Source organism: Macadamia integrifolia, chromosome 6 (genome assembly GCF_013358625.1).
Source record: "Macadamia integrifolia cultivar HAES 741 chromosome 6, SCU_Mint_v3, whole genome shotgun sequence".
NCBI lineage: Eukaryota > Viridiplantae > Streptophyta > Magnoliopsida > Proteales > Proteaceae > Macadamia > Macadamia integrifolia.
In genome coordinates, this window is record NC_056562.1 from 11,237,331 (window position 1) to 11,255,052 (window position 17,722).

At 37.4% G+C, this 17,722-nt stretch overlaps 1 protein-coding gene across 2 annotated transcripts in view; it reads right to left on the reverse strand.

Moving 5' to 3' along the window:
• Nucleotides 1-17,722, reverse strand: part of LOC122082591 (2-isopropylmalate synthase A-like) — a 28,940-nt gene that overhangs the window by 10,017 nt on the left and 1,201 nt on the right. Inside the window, exons 2-10 of one of the 2 annotated variants that reach the window (XM_042650262.1) lie at nucleotides 16,160-16,373; nucleotides 15,958-16,038; nucleotides 15,124-15,213; nucleotides 14,949-15,035; nucleotides 11,881-11,981; nucleotides 11,522-11,555; nucleotides 11,341-11,415; nucleotides 10,073-10,156; nucleotides 9,835-9,969 (exon numbers count right to left, since the gene is read on the reverse strand). In XM_042650262.1, the coding sequence (XP_042506196.1) occupies nucleotides 9,835-9,969; nucleotides 10,073-10,156; nucleotides 11,341-11,415; nucleotides 11,522-11,555; nucleotides 11,881-11,981; nucleotides 14,949-15,035; nucleotides 15,124-15,213; nucleotides 15,958-16,038; nucleotides 16,160-16,373 (901 nt within the window). Of the gene's footprint in view, nucleotides 1-9,828; nucleotides 9,970-10,072; nucleotides 10,157-11,340; nucleotides 11,416-11,521; nucleotides 11,556-11,880; nucleotides 11,982-14,948; nucleotides 15,036-15,123; nucleotides 15,214-15,957; nucleotides 16,039-16,159; nucleotides 16,374-17,722 lie in introns of those variants that run through there. The other variant, XM_042650263.1, reaches the window with a different exon arrangement.

A 17,722-nucleotide genomic window follows, 5' to 3' on the forward strand; every position in this document is an offset into this window, starting at 1 on the left:
GGGGTGGGTCCCATAGTCGAGTTTCCTGAAGAGGACTGGTGGACCCCTGAGGAGTTTGAGCACGGCGTAGACTGCTCGTACGAGAGCTGTGCTGCGGGACAGCAGTTCTGAGGCCGTGCTGAGCTCCACTTCTGAGGCCGAGCTGAGCTCTTCCTTGTGATGCCGAGCTGGGCACAACCCTTGATGCCGAGCTGAGCTCCAGCCTTGATACCGAGCCGAGCTGTGTACTCTGATGGTTTTGATGATTCCTGTATATACTTGATATTTGAACTTTATTCTTTTTGTGTATATATCATGCCTTCGGGCCCAAATATATATAATTATTGTATCACCATTTGGGTATCAAGTATATGGGATTTATTCACAGGTAAAACTTAGTCTTCCGCTGATCTGATGAACTTATGTTAGTGTGCGTATGCTGTGGTGGAATACAGTATCTGATGATCCTGGCAGGTTTGGGTTAACCGGTGTTAACTCGGTCACCGCTCCGGTTCAGTGTGAACGGGGTGTGACATATGTACTATGAATTCTTTGATGCATAATAGTTTATAAATGCCTTAAATTAGTGTGTGTGTGGGAGAGAGAGAGAGAGAGAGAGAGATCTAATAGGAAGCAAACATTATAACGAAATGTTTTAAAATCTAGTATTGGATTCTTCAGATTGTCTGTACTGCTATCAAACGAGAAAAATCTAGTATGCAGTATGCTACATAAGTGGGTCAATCTACTCAGTTGAATAGGTCGTTCTTCCTGGATTGTCAATCCTTTGTCTAGCTCATCTAATATGAAGTGTTTAATGTATTTGAGATTCTGAATTTATCTTTTGCCTCTTTCTTTATATTTATTTACACTGAATGCTACTTCATTGAACCTGAAATTTTTGTTCTTCGGACATTGCTTTTAGTCACTCTGGTTTAGTCCCACAATGGTAAGAGAGAAGTTAAAGTTATTTAAATCAAAACTTACTAATATTCTAATATATATATCCAGATTACATGATCGAGATATACCAAAATCCAGGAAAATAGGGATCTCCTGGTTCTGTATGGTAATCAGGACGAGATAGGTGCAATACCTTACTCCGATCCAGTAAGGAGACTTACATTAAGATAAATGCAATACCTTACTAAGAACTAATTCGTGCTTGAAATTAAAATGAACAAATACAATCATAAACTCAAAACAAAGGATACGGAATTGCAGAAAAGAAAAGCTGCTTAACTAGATCTATTTCTCAGAATCAAGAGGCACGACTGTAGGCTTTGCTCTGAGGATAGAACAAGAAGCTGCTATATGCAGATGCAGATGCAGAAAGCTAATAATGCAATCAAAGAAAATACTTTGGAATATAATTTGAGAAATTAAAGTATACAATATTTGGAGATTTTGATCCAAAGTTCTTGAGTCTTTGGGTCGGCTTGGGTTGGAAGGTTTAAGAAGAAGAAGGTTGTTTTGGTCAGATGAGTCTTTGAGCTGTAGGTGGCTAACCTTTCGAGGACGATCAGACTTGAGATGATCGGAGCCTGTTGTTGAAGTCCAGGAGCACTTGGAGGTTCGGCGGAATACTTTGGAGATATTGGAAGAACTTGAGAAGACAAAGCTTGCTTCGGAGCTTCTCTCTTTCTCTAAGTCCTAAGCTTACAAGTTGGAGAATCTTTTCCCCTCTCTTTGGTAATGGGGAGATGCTCCTTTTATAATGTAAGGAGGCTCATTTGTGTTATATGTGGGTTTGGACATTATTTGGATTTCATTTGGTACTGTACCAAATTTGATACTATTCGGGAACTGTACACTGGAATCTTCTTTTGAAGTGAACAGTTACTGCCGACAGTTGGGAGAACTATTGACGCCGAAAGTTGGAGTTGCTGTCGACAAATGATTTAGAATCTTTGATAGAGTTGCTGTCGACAATTGATTTGGAATCTTCAATGATCTTACCACGGCATTCCACGTGTCAAGGACACTGTTCTCCGTATTGGTTTGATCAAGGGGTTTGAATCCTATTTGTTTGAGCCGGATTTTGGCCAGACTGTCCTTTGACCTGGGACAGTAACAGTACCTCCTTTCCTTAATAGGTCGTTCGAGGTTATTTGACTAGGTGTGGTTTTTACGACTACACCGGTCGGCTAGTTTATAACCATCCTAGCAGACGTTAAGGACCAAATTAGGGTTTGGTCGAGGAAGACTTTGATTTTGTAGCCCGACGAGATCTTCGTGAGGTTACTTCTTTGAACTTGATGGAGGAAGATGCCTTGGAACAGGCAAGTTCAAAGTCAGGGTCATCTTCATATGGATCTTGGCCATAGCATTGTTCATGGATTGACATTGATCCTTTGAGGGAGTTGAGGTTGTAGGCACCATCACTAGAGCCTTCGTTGTTTGAATCAGAACCGAGTTCAGCCAATCGGGCAAGGAGGGCTTCCTTCTCACTTTTGATACTTGATTTTGATGTACTGTGAATTGTTGGAACAGGTTTGAGACCTGTGAGGCTTTTGATGAGAGACGTCCTTTCACATTTGGAGACGTCACAGTTATCCCACCATTTGACATTGAAGGTCCGGCAAAGAACTGGGGCAATCCAGTCAGGTGACTGGTAATCATAAATTTGATATTCCTAGAAAAGTATCCATGTCAATCGGCAATGGAGAAAGAACCGAAGGAGGTCAGGTTGGTGAGGTTGGAGGGTTGTATTTTGACAAAATATTTGGAAGGAATCTTGGATTTGTGGTGGTAGGATGTCAATCATAGGACCATATTGATCCCACCATTTAGGAAATCAGAGGGGAGTTTGGTTATTGAATCTGTACTCAAAACAGAAGAACCAAGAGTGGCGGTTAATTCTGTTTTGAAAGCAGAAGGCTTTAAACCAGGCGTCCTGGTAATCAAAATATGTAAAATTTTGTGGGGTAAAGGTATTTGAAAAACTCCTTGTATTAAGGGGATGATTGCCCCAATCTTGGAGTGTGAGAATTTTGCATATGGTTACAGTTGTATGTGTAACCAATGTTTGGTCATTTTTGTCATAGTTGAGTTTGAATCTGACAGAGTCAGTTTCTACGAGGATATATTCGTAGAACTCTTGATTTTTAGAAGGAGAGGTGGAATGGTGATGCCATCCTTTATAGAAAATTTGTTGTGTCATCATGATAGGTGAGTCGGCATATTTGAACAGGAGTTCTTCGATGGTGAAGAGATCTTCTTTGCATGATTTTTCATGGTATTGGCTTTTGAGTTTAGAACCTTGGGCTGTTTGGAGAGGTTTGGCTTGAGTGGTTTGTAGGCTAGAGTTTGCCTTATTTGTGGTTTGAAGGGGACCAACGGCTGAGAAAATGACCATAGCATGGGAATAGGGTTTATTTGCAGAGGCCAACTGGGATTGACTTCGAGTAACAATTTGGTTGGATGGTGCTGCAGAGGCTGCGGAGGCACCATAGCTAGATTTGGTTTTGACAATAGAATTTGAGGAGGTGGACTCCTTAGGGGGAGACATCTTGATAAGGTTGATTTGAAGAGTCTGGCCCTGTAGGAATTCATGAGTAAGGAAGTCAGGGACAGAATTGGATTCTCCTTTAATATATTCTATTTGAAATTCAAAAATTGATATTAAAGCTTACCATCGGGCAAAGAATTGTTTTGATGCAAGATTTGAAACATCATTTTGTAAAACATATTTAGCTGCGCTACAATCAACACGAACTAAAAATGATTTATTTAATAATGCATTTTGAAATTTTTGTATGCAAAGAACAATCGATAAAATTTCTCTTTTGATGGTACTATAATTCTTCTGGGCAGAATTCCAGATTCCAGAAGTAAATTGGACTAATTGTTCTTTATTATCATTTGGAAATTTCTGTTTGAGAATTCCTCCGTACCCAATATCTGAGGCCGGTTTCGACTATCTTAAAAGCCTCAGGGTTAGGGATGAATAAACAGGGGATTTCTTTGACTAATTTTTTAATAGCTTGTACAGCTGAGGTTTGGGTCGTAGACCAGGGTGTTGGTTTCTTTTTAAGCCGAATGTATAAGGGTTTGGCTATTTTGCTAATTTGGGAAAGAAAATCACGAACGTAATTTAAACTTCCTAAAAATCTTTGTAGTTGGGTTTTATCGTGAATTTGATCAGGGAATTTTTCTCCAAAAGTAATGGCACGATCGATGGGGGTAAGAGTACCCTTTTCAATCATATGTCTAAGGAATCTAACTTTGGTGAGAAAAAAATCCATTTTTCTTTTGGAAAGGACTAAACCATTTGATTTGATAATTTGGTAAAATATTCTCAAATGTTTGAAGTGTTGCTCAATTAAATTTGAGAAGACCAGAACATCATCAATATAGATAATAATGAATTGTCCCTGAGAATTGAAGATATCATTCATAATCTTCGAAAATTCATTTGGGGCGTTGTTTAGGCCAAATGGCATAACATTCCATTCATAAAGGCCAAAGGGAGTGGTAAAGGCAGTCTTGTACCTATCCTTTTCATGAATCTGAATCTGCCAAAAACCAGATTTCATATCGAATTTTGAGAAGATTTTTGCTTGGTAAATTCTTTGTAAAAGGTCCTTTTGATTTGGAATTGGGTACCTGACCCATTGGAGGGCGTCATTTAATGGTTTGTAATTAACAACTAACCTAGGAGTTCGTCGTTCGATTTCGGCAGCCTTATTAACATAAAAGGCTGTACAACTCCAAGGAGAAGTACTAGGCCGAATGAGATTTTTAGTTAGGAGGTCATTAATCTCTTCTTTGCATGTTTCAAGAAGAGTTTGGTTCATTTGGGCTGGTCGAGCTTTGGTTGGTATTTGAAGATCTGAAAACCCTGAAGCGTATGGAAGGGAAACCATATGCTGTCTACGATGCCAAAAGGCAACAGGGAAGTCAGAACAAAGGTTGGACTCGAATTTTGATTTAATTTGATTAATCTGATAGATGGTTTTGGGATTTTTAAGTTGGACAGAAATCCGTTGGTGAAGGAATTCTGGTTTAAGAAAATTTATTTGTTTAATTTTGTTGAGGCTTTGGTTTATAGAGTTTTGAGCCTGTAGAAAGGGGAATGCAATTTTTTGACCTTGGAATTTTGTTGTAATACCATCTTGGGTAATTTTGAAAGGTTTTATTTTTTCTAAGAATGGTTAGCCAAGGATTATGGTTTGGTCAAGGTCTTTTGCGAGGATAAAGGTTTGGGGTAGGCAGAGGCCTTGGTTGCAGACATTGGTATTTGAAAGTTTATATTGGACATTCAACCCATATCCATTAGCCGTGTTAAGGCGTTAGGTAGTTCGTTTATAGAACTGGGTTGGAATGGCTCCTTCGTTTAGATAGTTGGCATTGACTCCTGAATCAACTAAGGCAATTGAAGAGAATTTGAATGAGGCATTAATTACTAAGGTTATGTGAATATATCAATTTTGACACGTAATGGTAGCCACAAAACCAGGAGTAGTAGGGTTTGGTTCATTAAGTTCTTGATTTGCAAAAGGATTAGTTAATGGTTCACTGTTTGAAGTTGAAGCTTGTTGGTTTTGTTACCGATTTAAGAAGGCTAATTGTTGTTTGGTATGTTTTATCTCATGCTGCAAAGTTGCAGTGGTGGTTTCAAGAGATTTGATTCGACCAGAATGGTCAGGAATAATAGGTTTTGATATCTTATCGAATTTTTGCATAATTTGGTGGAGATTGTAAGGTTGAGGAGAATTTTGGGTAGAAACATTATTTTTGAGATGTTCAAGGCAGACCCTCTTTTGTTCAGGGTCTGCCAAACTATCGATGTAATAAAAAATATTTGAATTTGGTGATGCACGAAGCATCCGGACAGATTTGGGAACACAGTCTTCACAGCTGAGACCAATAATACAAGGATCACAAGCATAGGCTTGGAAGTTCTCATTATTGGATGAACTAGAAGAAGTATGTTCAGAAGCTTGTATTTGATTAAGTTTGTAATTTTCTTCTTCAAAAGAAGATGAAGAAGTTTCTTGAAAAAGAGCAAGGATTTGAGTTTTATCTTGCTCGGATATTTGTAAGAAATTAATTTTGTTTGAGACTCTACAAAATTTGGCAATATGGCCAGGTTTGCCACATCGGAAACATCCTTGAGAAGATTTGTCAGGTTTTGGATCTTTGAAATTTTTAGGTGCCTTGAAAGGCTTCCTGTATTTGTTATATTTGGGTTTTGGAGGAGTTTTATGATAAAACTCAGGGATTGTAAAAGGTTTGTGAGACACATATTTTTTAGATTTATGAAATTTTTTATAATATTTGCGAGAAGATTTGTGTTTATGTTTGTTTGGAGGCCTTAAAGGAGGAAAACCAAATTGTTCGCAAAATCCTCCTAATTCCCGTTTGTAAAATTTGTTTTCTTTATGGATTTGTTTCTTTAATCTAATATCAGTACAAAGGGCAAGGCCCTCTTTATGGATTAGACTAATGATTTGGCCATAAGACATTTGATCATAAGGAATGATCCCATCATTTTCTTTCCTAAGGCGTTGTTTGATTTTTTCAGAAAACAAAGTTGGTAATCCTATAAGAAAATTTTCTTTCCAACAGGGAAGGTTTGCATCAGGTCTAGTCAAGACTTTGGTTAGAAAAGTGTCTTTGTACCATTTGAAATCATGTAATTTCTTACATCTAAGGTTTGATAATTGTTCAGCTGTTCTATCTTTGAGACGAGAAGGGTTTCCTAAGAAGTAATTTGCAATGCTGAAAATAAGGGTATTAACAGCATCCTCAATAGGAATACCTTCTCCATCAAGAAGGGGGATTCCTTCAAGTGTAATTTGGACAGCCATTAAGATTTCAGTTTTTTGAATATCGATCAGGACATAATCCCACCAACCTTTGAGTTGACCAGTAAAGCCAGAAACAAGCAAGGTTGCAACAGCACTATCAGGTGTGTTTTTGATACGATGGGTGTTGCTAACCATAGTCATTTCTTGGAGTTTGTTCATGAGATTATGTTCAGATAGACCATCTATGTTCCATTCATAGATGATGCCACTTTGGTATGAAGCCTGAGGAGCAGTTCCTCTAGCTTCAATTTGGAGGTCAGGGAAGACCGGATGTTGGGTTGAACTTTGACCAATTTGATTAATTTGGGGAAAGTCTTCCTCTACAGAACTCAAGGAAGAGTCCGAAGAGCATCCTATAATGGTGTGAACACCTCTGTTGTTTGATTCAGCCGAAGGTTCAGCTGAGGGTTGGTTTTGAATAGGTGTTTGTGGATTATCTGTTTTCTAAATATGCTTCAACAACATTTAGAATGGTAAGTCGTTGATTAATTTGGTCTAAGACAAATGATTTGTTAAGAGTGAGTTGCTATTTTTGGGGAATATTATAAGGTTTGAATAAAGGAAGAGAAGTTGGAACCTGAGCCGGTGTCATAGACGAAGAGGCTATCGGTTTAGGTTGGACTAGGTTCTCAACTCTGGATAGTTGATTACCTATAGTTTGAAGACTTAAGTTTGTAAAATTTAATTGTTCAATTTGTCTTCTGTTTGGATCATCTTTTTTTGCAACCTTAAATGGAGAAGCAATTATTTCATTATTTTTGTAATTATGTTTGATATTTTCCACCGGGGGATGGATTGCAGTTGTAGTTGGACCGGCTTAAATGGTCCAAGATTTGTGAGAAGTAGTTTGAGTACATACCTGATTATGCCAGGGATAGTGGATTTTGTTATTATGGGCATAGATATCAAAATATGTAAAGAAGAAAATGTTTGTTTTAAGGTTTGTCATAAAATTGTACCAGTTTGTTTGAATTTGAGCTTGTTGTTCTAAATTGAAGGTTGTTAAGAACCATTCACGTTTGTGTTTGTTTTTGGGTGACTCAAAATCGTTTCGAAGTAATGGTTTGTCTATTTGATAATTTGTTTCTATTTGAATCATGTGAACTCTGGGATTCTTTGGATCACTAAGAGATGGTTCAACCTCAGATTAAGTAGGAGACCACTGATCAGGGGCCTTAGAAGGGACTGTCTCTGGAACGGTAGAAGTGGTTTCGTAAGTTCCATAGACAATATTTTGGCTGGATTGAACGCCAGCAAGGATTGAACGCCAGCAAGTTTTGAAACAAGGGGAGGTGTCCTAGTTTGGTTAATCCATTTACCTATGTCGAAGGAGGTCGATGCATCAGAGCATGACCTACGAGGGAATCATTGAACTCAAAGAATCTTTGGATCTTCTAAAGCTATGGACATATTTGGGTAAACATTGAAATGGACAGGTCCATAACAAAGGCTAGTTTCAATGCCTCCCAGAAGGGAATCATTGAACTCAAAGAATCTTTGGTCACGAATGGCTAACAACATGGAAGTGTTGAGTCCTTCACGATGAAGAGGTTTGATTGCCACTTGGACTAACCCAATATGGACATAATTATATTTGTGATCTTTGTATAATTCTTGTAAAGTATTTGGATCAAAAAGTTGAATTTCTTGTGTTTGAGGGGTGAAATTAATGGTTTGTTCTACGGTCTTAATTATTTCGAGGCCGAACCAGTCTCAATCATAGATATCATTTCTTGAGATTTTTGGCATATTCCAGCTTTGAAGTTGTTGGTCTATTTTTGTGGTTTGTTCATCATAATTGAGCACATTAGAACTTGTGCTCGCCTCGCTTGCCAATCTCATCGACATGGAGCGGGGTAGACGATTCATAATTTGAGATTTCTTAGTCTTGGGGTAATCTCCTAGAACTAAGTTTTAAGATGGTATTTCCAACATAACTTGGGCACTATCGTGGTCTTACACTCTTCTGCCACTCCTCCCAAGAGTCCAAAGGTATATATCGTGTCGAAGAACTTAATTACTAAAATGATTACACAAAAGAAAAGAAATCTGCAAAGAAATAAACCGAATCCACCACCGTGGTCTTTTGCGAGGATAAAGGTTTAGGGTAGGCAGAGGCCTTGGTTGCAGACATGGGTATTTGAAAGTTTATATTGGACATTCAACCCAGATCCATTTGCCGTGTTAAGGCGTTGGGTAGTTCGTTCATAGAACTGGGTTGGAATGGCTCCTTCGTTTAGACAGTTGGCATTGGCTCCTGAATCAACTAAGGCAATTGAAGAGAATTTGAATGAGGCATTAATTACTAAGGTTATGTGAATATACCAATTTTGACACGTATTGGTAGCCACAAAACCAGGAGTAGTATTCTAATATATATATATATATATATATATTAGAATACTAAATAAAAAAAAAACCATAAATAATTCCTGACATTAACAATATTAAACCTAAAAGAAAAAATACAAGCATTCCATGTTGTGACAAATGAAAGCATCCCAAAAGTAAACAAAAACAATTAAAACCCCCATGATGGCCTTGTTCTAATCAATTCTTTAGGGGAAAGTAATTTTTTTCAAGAACTTAGTCTTGATATTTCTCACATACTGAGACTGGTTGATTCTCCAGTAAGATTGGGGAAAGGAAAGTTGTTTCCAAAATTTTTAGAACATCTGTTTGGTTCTCTTCCAAGGGAAAGCAAAAAACCATCCACCTAAATATTTCCCACACTAAAGGTGGGACATACCTAGGAAAGGCAAGTTGAAGTCTTTCCTTGTGCAACCAAAAAGTATAGCAAAGGAAACCTTTCCCTCTCCTTTCATCTTCCCAGGGAAGCAACCGACACAGCATGAGCTACAGTAGAACAGACATATTCTTATCTTCAAATTTCCAAAATTCACAAGGCAGAGTTTCTCAAGGCAAGTGTTTAATACATAATATGTGATAGGTACTTCACTTAGCATTGAACTGCATCACATTCTTCGAACTTTAATGGAAAAGATCCAGAGAAAATAAAACAGAACCATTCTATTCAAACCTTGACAATGTGGCCAATGGCTTTGTAAGATGCATCAAGAACACTTTTTCCAACTGAACTTGCTACATGCTCTACTCCATCAAAATCAACAAGTTTAACAGTTGCAGTGGAAACGCCAAAAGTTCCACATGTAACCTGAACCATTGAACCAACAAGAGCTGAACAAACCATGCTCAAACAAATTCTAACTTAAAATTTAACTGGTAGATAAAAAAATAAATTAGAGGTTATGAATTACTTGTATATCACCAAGCGACCAACAAACTTGTGGCTGGAAGATTTTATCTGACACTAATGCTACAATGTCATCGTCAGATAGATGCTGCAATACCAAAAATATAGTAAGTGGTATAAGCCTATAATTGTCTATGATATCAGACCCAGCCAGCTTGAAAGAACCCTGTCAGTATGGTGTTACCTATGTCCAGACACAGGCGGGTGCGAAAAGACCACTTTGCCCCCCTTGTGCACTAAAGATGCTCCCATGCACCCTTCCATTGGCCCAAAACACCAGCATAGGAAACACTAGACCGGCAAGGTTCTTTCTGCCATAAGTTATGGCATGGTTTTGCTTAATATTAGGAGCATCACACTCTTTCAATAGTAGTTTGATGGCGACAACCTGCCCCATTCATGGTGAATAATCCCTTCATTTTCCTATTCCTCTTCGTTCCTTACTTTCTGCAATATATTACTACATACAGGCTGTAGAAATGCAATCCTAAAACGATGCAAAAAATAATGGAAAAAACAAAACAAACAATGCACACGGATTTTACGAGGTTCGACAAGGTTGCCTATGTCCCCGGTGAGATGAGATCCTACTTCACTATCAATGGAGAATAGAGTTACAACATTCATCCTCACACCTCTCAATATTGCTTGCATTACAGAGAAAGAAAACCTTGCTACAAATATATAGCAAAAAAAAACCCTAATCTGAAAAGTACACAATTGCCCTCAAATAAAAAATTCGAGCAGGGGGCTACGCCCCCCTACACCCCCTACTATGCAAGGGGGCCTCTTGCCCCCCTTGCAGCCCGCACAACCCACTAACCAGCTAGCAGGACCACTGTCCTGCCTGTCTAAGTGCTGCACCAGTACTCCCTGGATTAAACTGTGACGGAATACAAGACATCATACACCAACACAGGCTTCCTTGTGATACATTTTATACAAGGTTTCTATCAAAAGTATTATGTCCTTCCTAAAACCTCAACAGAGAGCATCCAACATTCTAGTTGTTCCTTGCTACAAACTTCTACATTATTTCAAGATCAAAAGTTAAAGAGAAATAAACAATTTGAACTAGACGTTTATCACATCCCATAAAAGAGCATTGTCTCAATCACACAAAATAGTTAATGTTGAGAAAAAAACTAAGATTTGTTGTAGTGGTCAACCTTGGAAGCCGAGGTCGCTTTGTGTCCAGGCCCCTACAACGCCTTGAGTCGCCTAGACACCATGACAACTATGTATTGAAGAACATGATAAATTTTTCATTACCTTTTTCTTGTCAGTTACTGCTTTGAAACGCTGAAAGACATCATTAAGTTCCTCCTCATCTAATTCATAACCAAGCTGAAAAGGAAATGAAAATAAACTATGAATGAATGTAAAAGAAAATTATATTACTCAGAATCTCACAAGTAGTGGTATACAGGGGACAAAGAGGATGATTAAACACCTTAGAAAGATACGATCTCAAAGCATGGCGTCCACTGTATTAGAGAGTAAAGAATAAGATGTCATGTCGCAAGTTTTTGAGGAGAAAAAAACGACCGTTCATAAAATTTAGAGAATAATAGCATGTGAAAAGATTACAGAAGTACCACTTTAGAATCTGTTTTGTTATTTTATGCCCACATATTTGTTATAGAACGGAAAGAAACAGAAATGAAAATGAAGAGTCATTTAAATTCTATTCCTAACCGAAAAACGTAGAAAAATCCAAAAAAATAAAAAACTATAGTAATCCGAACTCCATCAATAATGGTACTTCGACAAGCATCTTAAAATCAAACTACCAAGGACAAAATTCCATACCTAAGTTTTCCAAGGACAAGACCAAGTTCATTAGACCGAGATAACCCAATATCTTCAGGGGAAATGATTTCATAAGTACTTCTATGTTTAAGCATTCCATCCTACAAAAGAAAAATACTGATTTCATTTTTAACATTCGTATATTCAATATCTTCACGAGAAATGATTTCATTAGTACTTCTATGTTAACATTCTTACATTCATTTCTATATAGGAAAACATAAAAATAATGGAAAATATTTATAAACAAAAAGCAAAGTGCAGAAAGGAAAGTGAGAAGATTTGTTCGGTGGAGACAGTTTTGTGATTGATGCGATTAGCCCTGCTCGTATTTGTTTGATTTAACAATCATTTCGAAGTCCAGGGACCATCTTCCGGTCTAAAAATTGGCCGATTTTCCTCTTGGTCATCTGATGTTCGGGCACCGCCGCATCCATGACAGAGGATTTTTTTCGTTAAAAATTATGACTTAGGATGGTCAGTTTCATTCTTTTCTATTTCTTAACCATTTAAGCATTGTTGGAATGTCAACATTCATGGCATGACAAGGCAGGAAAAAAAATAGAAATGAAAACATTGAAGGGAACTTAGAAGTTGTACAAATACATGATAAGAAAAAGTTGATTGAAAACATTCAGCCATGGGTAGTGAAGGCAAACAAATGCACCAGTAAGCAGTAACATGGTGAAAATAGGTTAATGGTAAAAGAAAAGGGTAAGGCCAAAGATGACCAGAGCTCAGGTGGGTGACAAAGGAAATGAGTGCTTATGAATTAACAGCTGCTATGGCCTTAAATAGAGCGGAATTGTGAAACAAGAATTATGTATCGACCAAAGAACTTAAAGATCAGTTGAGTTACATTTTCTTGTCACATAAATGTGCCATTATATTTCTGTCAATAACTTGAAGATTTATTTAGACATTAGTAAGGACAATCTACATCATAAGTACTTCTGAGTTGCACTGGAATAGAATATTGCAACCACGACTGCAATAACCCAACTTTATTATGTTAGCCGGTCATTTTCGATATAACGTCAACTTCTGCAACTATAGTACTAAAGAACTCACATTGGCCCTTCAAAGAAGAAATGGGCTGCATCATTGATCTTTAATTCAGAGGCCACCACAATCAATACATTCTTTATATTGGATTCTCGTTGGTTTCTTTTGTTTTAAAGTCAACCAAACAAGGATATTCAGTATTAAACTCAAGGTTCACGGTATCGGGTTTCGACCTCTGGGGCGATCGAAATTTTGATGGAAACCTGAGAAATTTCTAGGATACCGGAGAATTTTTTCCGGTATGGTGGAAACCTAGGTTTTGACCCCTAAACAATGTTTTTTTTTTGTCTAATTTTTTGTGCACAACCTATTTTAAACATTTTTAACACATTCACATCATTAGTTTCATAAAAAAAAAACACATAAAGTCTTACTTGTGTGATGAACCAAATGTTTGATAATCATTACGTTGACTTGTTGGCTTAAATTCTGAAACTTTACTACATAATGACTATATATAGTCTATAATTTACATCAAAACATAAGACATAATCCAAATGATCCAAAATAGATAAAATATTATATCATCAACAGTTATCTATCAACACTGAACAGTAGTGACTCAATTACTTGACACTCGAAAGTAGTGACTCAATTTCAAGTAGAGTGTCTAGGCGGTTCCATCCAAGTAGTGAATCACTACCTTCAAGGCACGCATGTTTTCTTTTCTAACATTATTTAGTAAGCTATATATACCTTATATCATTAAAAATCAACATTAAGCCACATCAAATCATTAAGATCAACATTTAGCCACATCAAATCATAAAAAAATCAACATTAAGTCATATTAAGTTGTAAAGAATCAACATTTAGAGAAATGCTCTTGTTCTATAATAAGTTTGACTGGTCAAATGATTTTTATTTTTACATGAGACTTTTTGTATTAGGTATAACATAAGACCAGCTTTCTAACAAGTCTAAGATTACTTAAATCTGAGTTGTAATGACATAGTTATGCTCTGGTCAAACTAATTTTAAACTGCGCGAATGCTGTTCAAATCGTCTGAATGAAAATAATTTTAGAAATACCAAAAAAAAAAGATTATTTTACCAGACTTTTGGTTTTAACAATGTTTTAACATTATAGGATTTATAAAATTTTCATAATTGAGAAAAACCCTAGCATTTAAAAGTTGAAAATCGCCCCTATAACCAAAATCCAGTTTTTGTTCTTAGACTGGGGGGTTGACTTTTTATCCTTTAGGAATTTTATTTTTAAACTATTTTTATTGGATTCAAATAGGGTGTATTTCCTTATTTATGAATAATATATTAAGTAAATGAAATAACAAATATAAAAAGCATTTACTTAAATAATATTTGGCATAAATAAGTGCAAAAAAATAAAAATTTCCACTGTTTTCCCAAGTTTCCCACAGTTGGGAGAAAAAATGCACAAGAGGAGGTCGAAATTTCCCATGTTTCGGTCGAAACATGGGAAACCTGATCTAAACTGGGTCGAAACAGGTGATTTTTTTAAAATCCCCTAAGGTTTCGTTTCGACCTGGGTCGATACCTGCAAAACATGCAAAATTTCGCATATTTCGCTCGAGTTCTCGAACCATGGTTAAACTCCACCAAAATACAAAAGCTAAAAAGAAAGGAGCCCTGTTTTAGAATTACAAAAGTAGGCCCCCTGAGGATATTATCTTACGCCTTACTTAAAATAGGAATAAGTATCCTCCCCCTATATTCCACAGATGATTTTCAGATGGTTAGGGCGAACTTGGGATTGTGTGGATTAGGCACACGGTCTCAGGTTCAATTCTCCATTTGTGCATCTACGATTTAAGTGGAGATCATGACGGTGGGTTGCTATGCTAGTCTCCCCGAGGATTAGTAGAGGTGCACGTAAGCTGGCCCGGACACCTTGGTTAACCAAAAAAAAAAAAAAAAAAAACAGATGATTTTCAGCTGGAAAGCATTTGGATATTTATAGAGGTGGTGGTCCAAGGAAATCTAAGCAATTTAGGAAGGTAATTGATAAGGAATATGCAAACCTGATGGACACCACTTTCATGAGCAAATGCATTAGCTCCAACGATAGCCTTGTGTGGCTGAACCATGAGTCCAGTATACTTAGCTACCTGGAGGAGAAAGTTGAGAGATCAGAAGATTTCAAACAGTGGCTCAACCAAATGAACCATGTTCCTGAAAATAAAACTGAAAAAATACCATGTTGCTTGTCATAACAATGTGTTTGGTATTGATCCCGGTATAAAGGCCCCCCAGCTTCCCCCCACGGCATCTCAGCGTCATTACAACCTACATTAAGGAAGAGAAACAGGAAACCATTTATAAATATAACGGAATCTGTAGCCTCACCAAAGTGGATCTATTGACATAATTTTAGAAGGTGCATTTTGGGATTTCCACATTCTTGAACTGTCAAATGAAGCAAATATCAGAATTACACTTCTCAAGAAAAGAAATTAGATCATTACAAATTAAAAGAAGATAGGGAAAGGCAGACACAATAATTGGAGATGCTGTTACCAGTATTAAATTTCTAGAATTGGAGGAAGAAATTAACACAACAACAACTCAGCATTATCCCAATTCTCAACTTAATGGGCTCGGCTACGTGGATCCAATCAAAGACAGCAAAAGGAAAAGTAGAAGTAAAAGAGGAAGAACACAAACACAACAAAAACAGTAAAATCTCACCTAAATGCGGTCAGCTACATGAATTATTACTCTCCAATCAGATCTATTCGAGGAAGAAACTAACACAGGTGCTCTGATTCAACCTCCATGTATTTAAGAGAGACTAAGAGGCAAATATAGAAGGCAAATAGAGAATCACCTTAAACAAAATAGGGAGAACGTGAAGCAGTTGATTTATTTTTCATGAAAATGTATACATCCCCTTCTGATATTCACATTAGAATATAAGGATAACACATTTCAGTATGAAGTTCTTTGCCAACCCCCTGCCCTCCAACTTTGATAGGAACACACTCCAACTGTTGATAATAGTCCTAAGACCCTAACTAAAGAAATTCTTACCTCTTCAAAGGAAGCATTTCCAGCTCTTTCTCCAATGCCATTGATAGTTACTTCTAATTGTCTTGCACCTGCAGATGCTCCCTGGATTCAAATATGTTAAAAAAAAAAGGGATCAGTAACAGCAGCAAATGCTAATATCATTCTGCCATTACTCCAAAAACTAAGAAGAACAGAAAAAGATTTGCAGAAGTGAAGGAATTACCAGAATTGTGCTAGAAGAAGCTTGGCCAAGATCATTGTGACAATGGGTAGAGATGATGACATTATCTATTCCAGGGGTGTTGGCTTTGACGTCAGCAATCAATTCTCCAAATTCAGTTGGTAAGAGATTGCCTACAGTATCACCAATGCCTACAGTCGTTGCCCCTGCCCTGATAACTTCGCCCAGAACCTGGTAGAGGAACTCCTTCTCGGCCCTGACAAGCAAGAAATAACCAATTGTAAATTTGGATCCTTGTTAGAGTGAATTGGGGAGGGTGGACCAAGGTTCCTCCATTATGACCAAGTGGTCACAGGGTCATGGGTTCGAGTTAGGAAACAGTCTCTCCCTCAAGTGGGGTAAGGCTGCATATATTATGACTCTTCCCAGACCCTATAGTGGGAAATGACCAATAGTCAATATTGACCTTTATCAATATTGATCATATCCAGACTAAGGGTGTTAAATGGTTCAATTCAATTTGGTACAAGATATTTTAAGCAAAACCAAAAATCAAACTTTTTAATAAATGAGTATAAAATATGGACATTTGCACCAAGACACAAAGGAGTGGTGAAATGTCGCTCCACCCCCTGTGAAACCAAAATTATTCACCTATGATTAGGGTTGTCAATTCTAAGCCTACACCGGTAGGCCCGACCAAGCCTGACACGTTTATGACCCAACCTAGACCAGCCCGATTAATAAACACGTTGGGTTTAATTAAACGGGCATTCACGGTATAGGTAGCTAGCCAGTCGGGTGCCTGACCAAACCGACACGTTTATATTCCCGACTTGAACCAACTCGTTGTAGCTCGACCTAGCCCGACCCCCTTTAATAGTTAATACTACATAAAATTCCTATTGTACCACTACTAGTTAGAAACTAGTTAAGCTTTCTTACCTTTTGCTTTGTAGAATGATTTGATTTAATTAAGCTTTATTTTATAAGTTGTAATGGTCATTAATCTTATATTTTCTTTTTAAAAAAATGACCATAATTTCAACCCACTTAAGAATGGAATTTTAGGGTAGACACGTTTAAAGCCCGTTTAAGCTTAAATAGGTCCGTAGTCCGGTTAAAATCCGGTTAAGGCCCGATTAAAGTCCGCCACCGACTGACCCGATTATAAACCATACCAAGTCCCCTAAATCTAGGCCCGTTTACTTAAACGGACGTTCACAGTTCAAGACTTTCAAGTGGTCAAGCCCGATTAGGTCCGACTGAGACCGACCTGGCCCGGCCCAACCAATTGGCACCCCTACCTATGATATTCTAAATAAGTGGGCAATGGAAAAAAGGGGGGGGGGGCGGTGGTTGTTATGAGATTACATTTTTACCCTCACCTATGCATTTCATTTGATTTGAGTTTACTTATTTACGCTATAACTATTGTAATCTAATGTAAGTCTCACTTGACATGAAAAATTAAAATTATACAAGTCAAATGTGCAACTCAACTGAAATCAATTCCCAAGTGCTGCAGACAGTAAGAGAATTTGGATCCACTCCATCCCGCTGTACCATCCAATGTTTCAACAACAAAAAAAAAAAAAAAAAAAA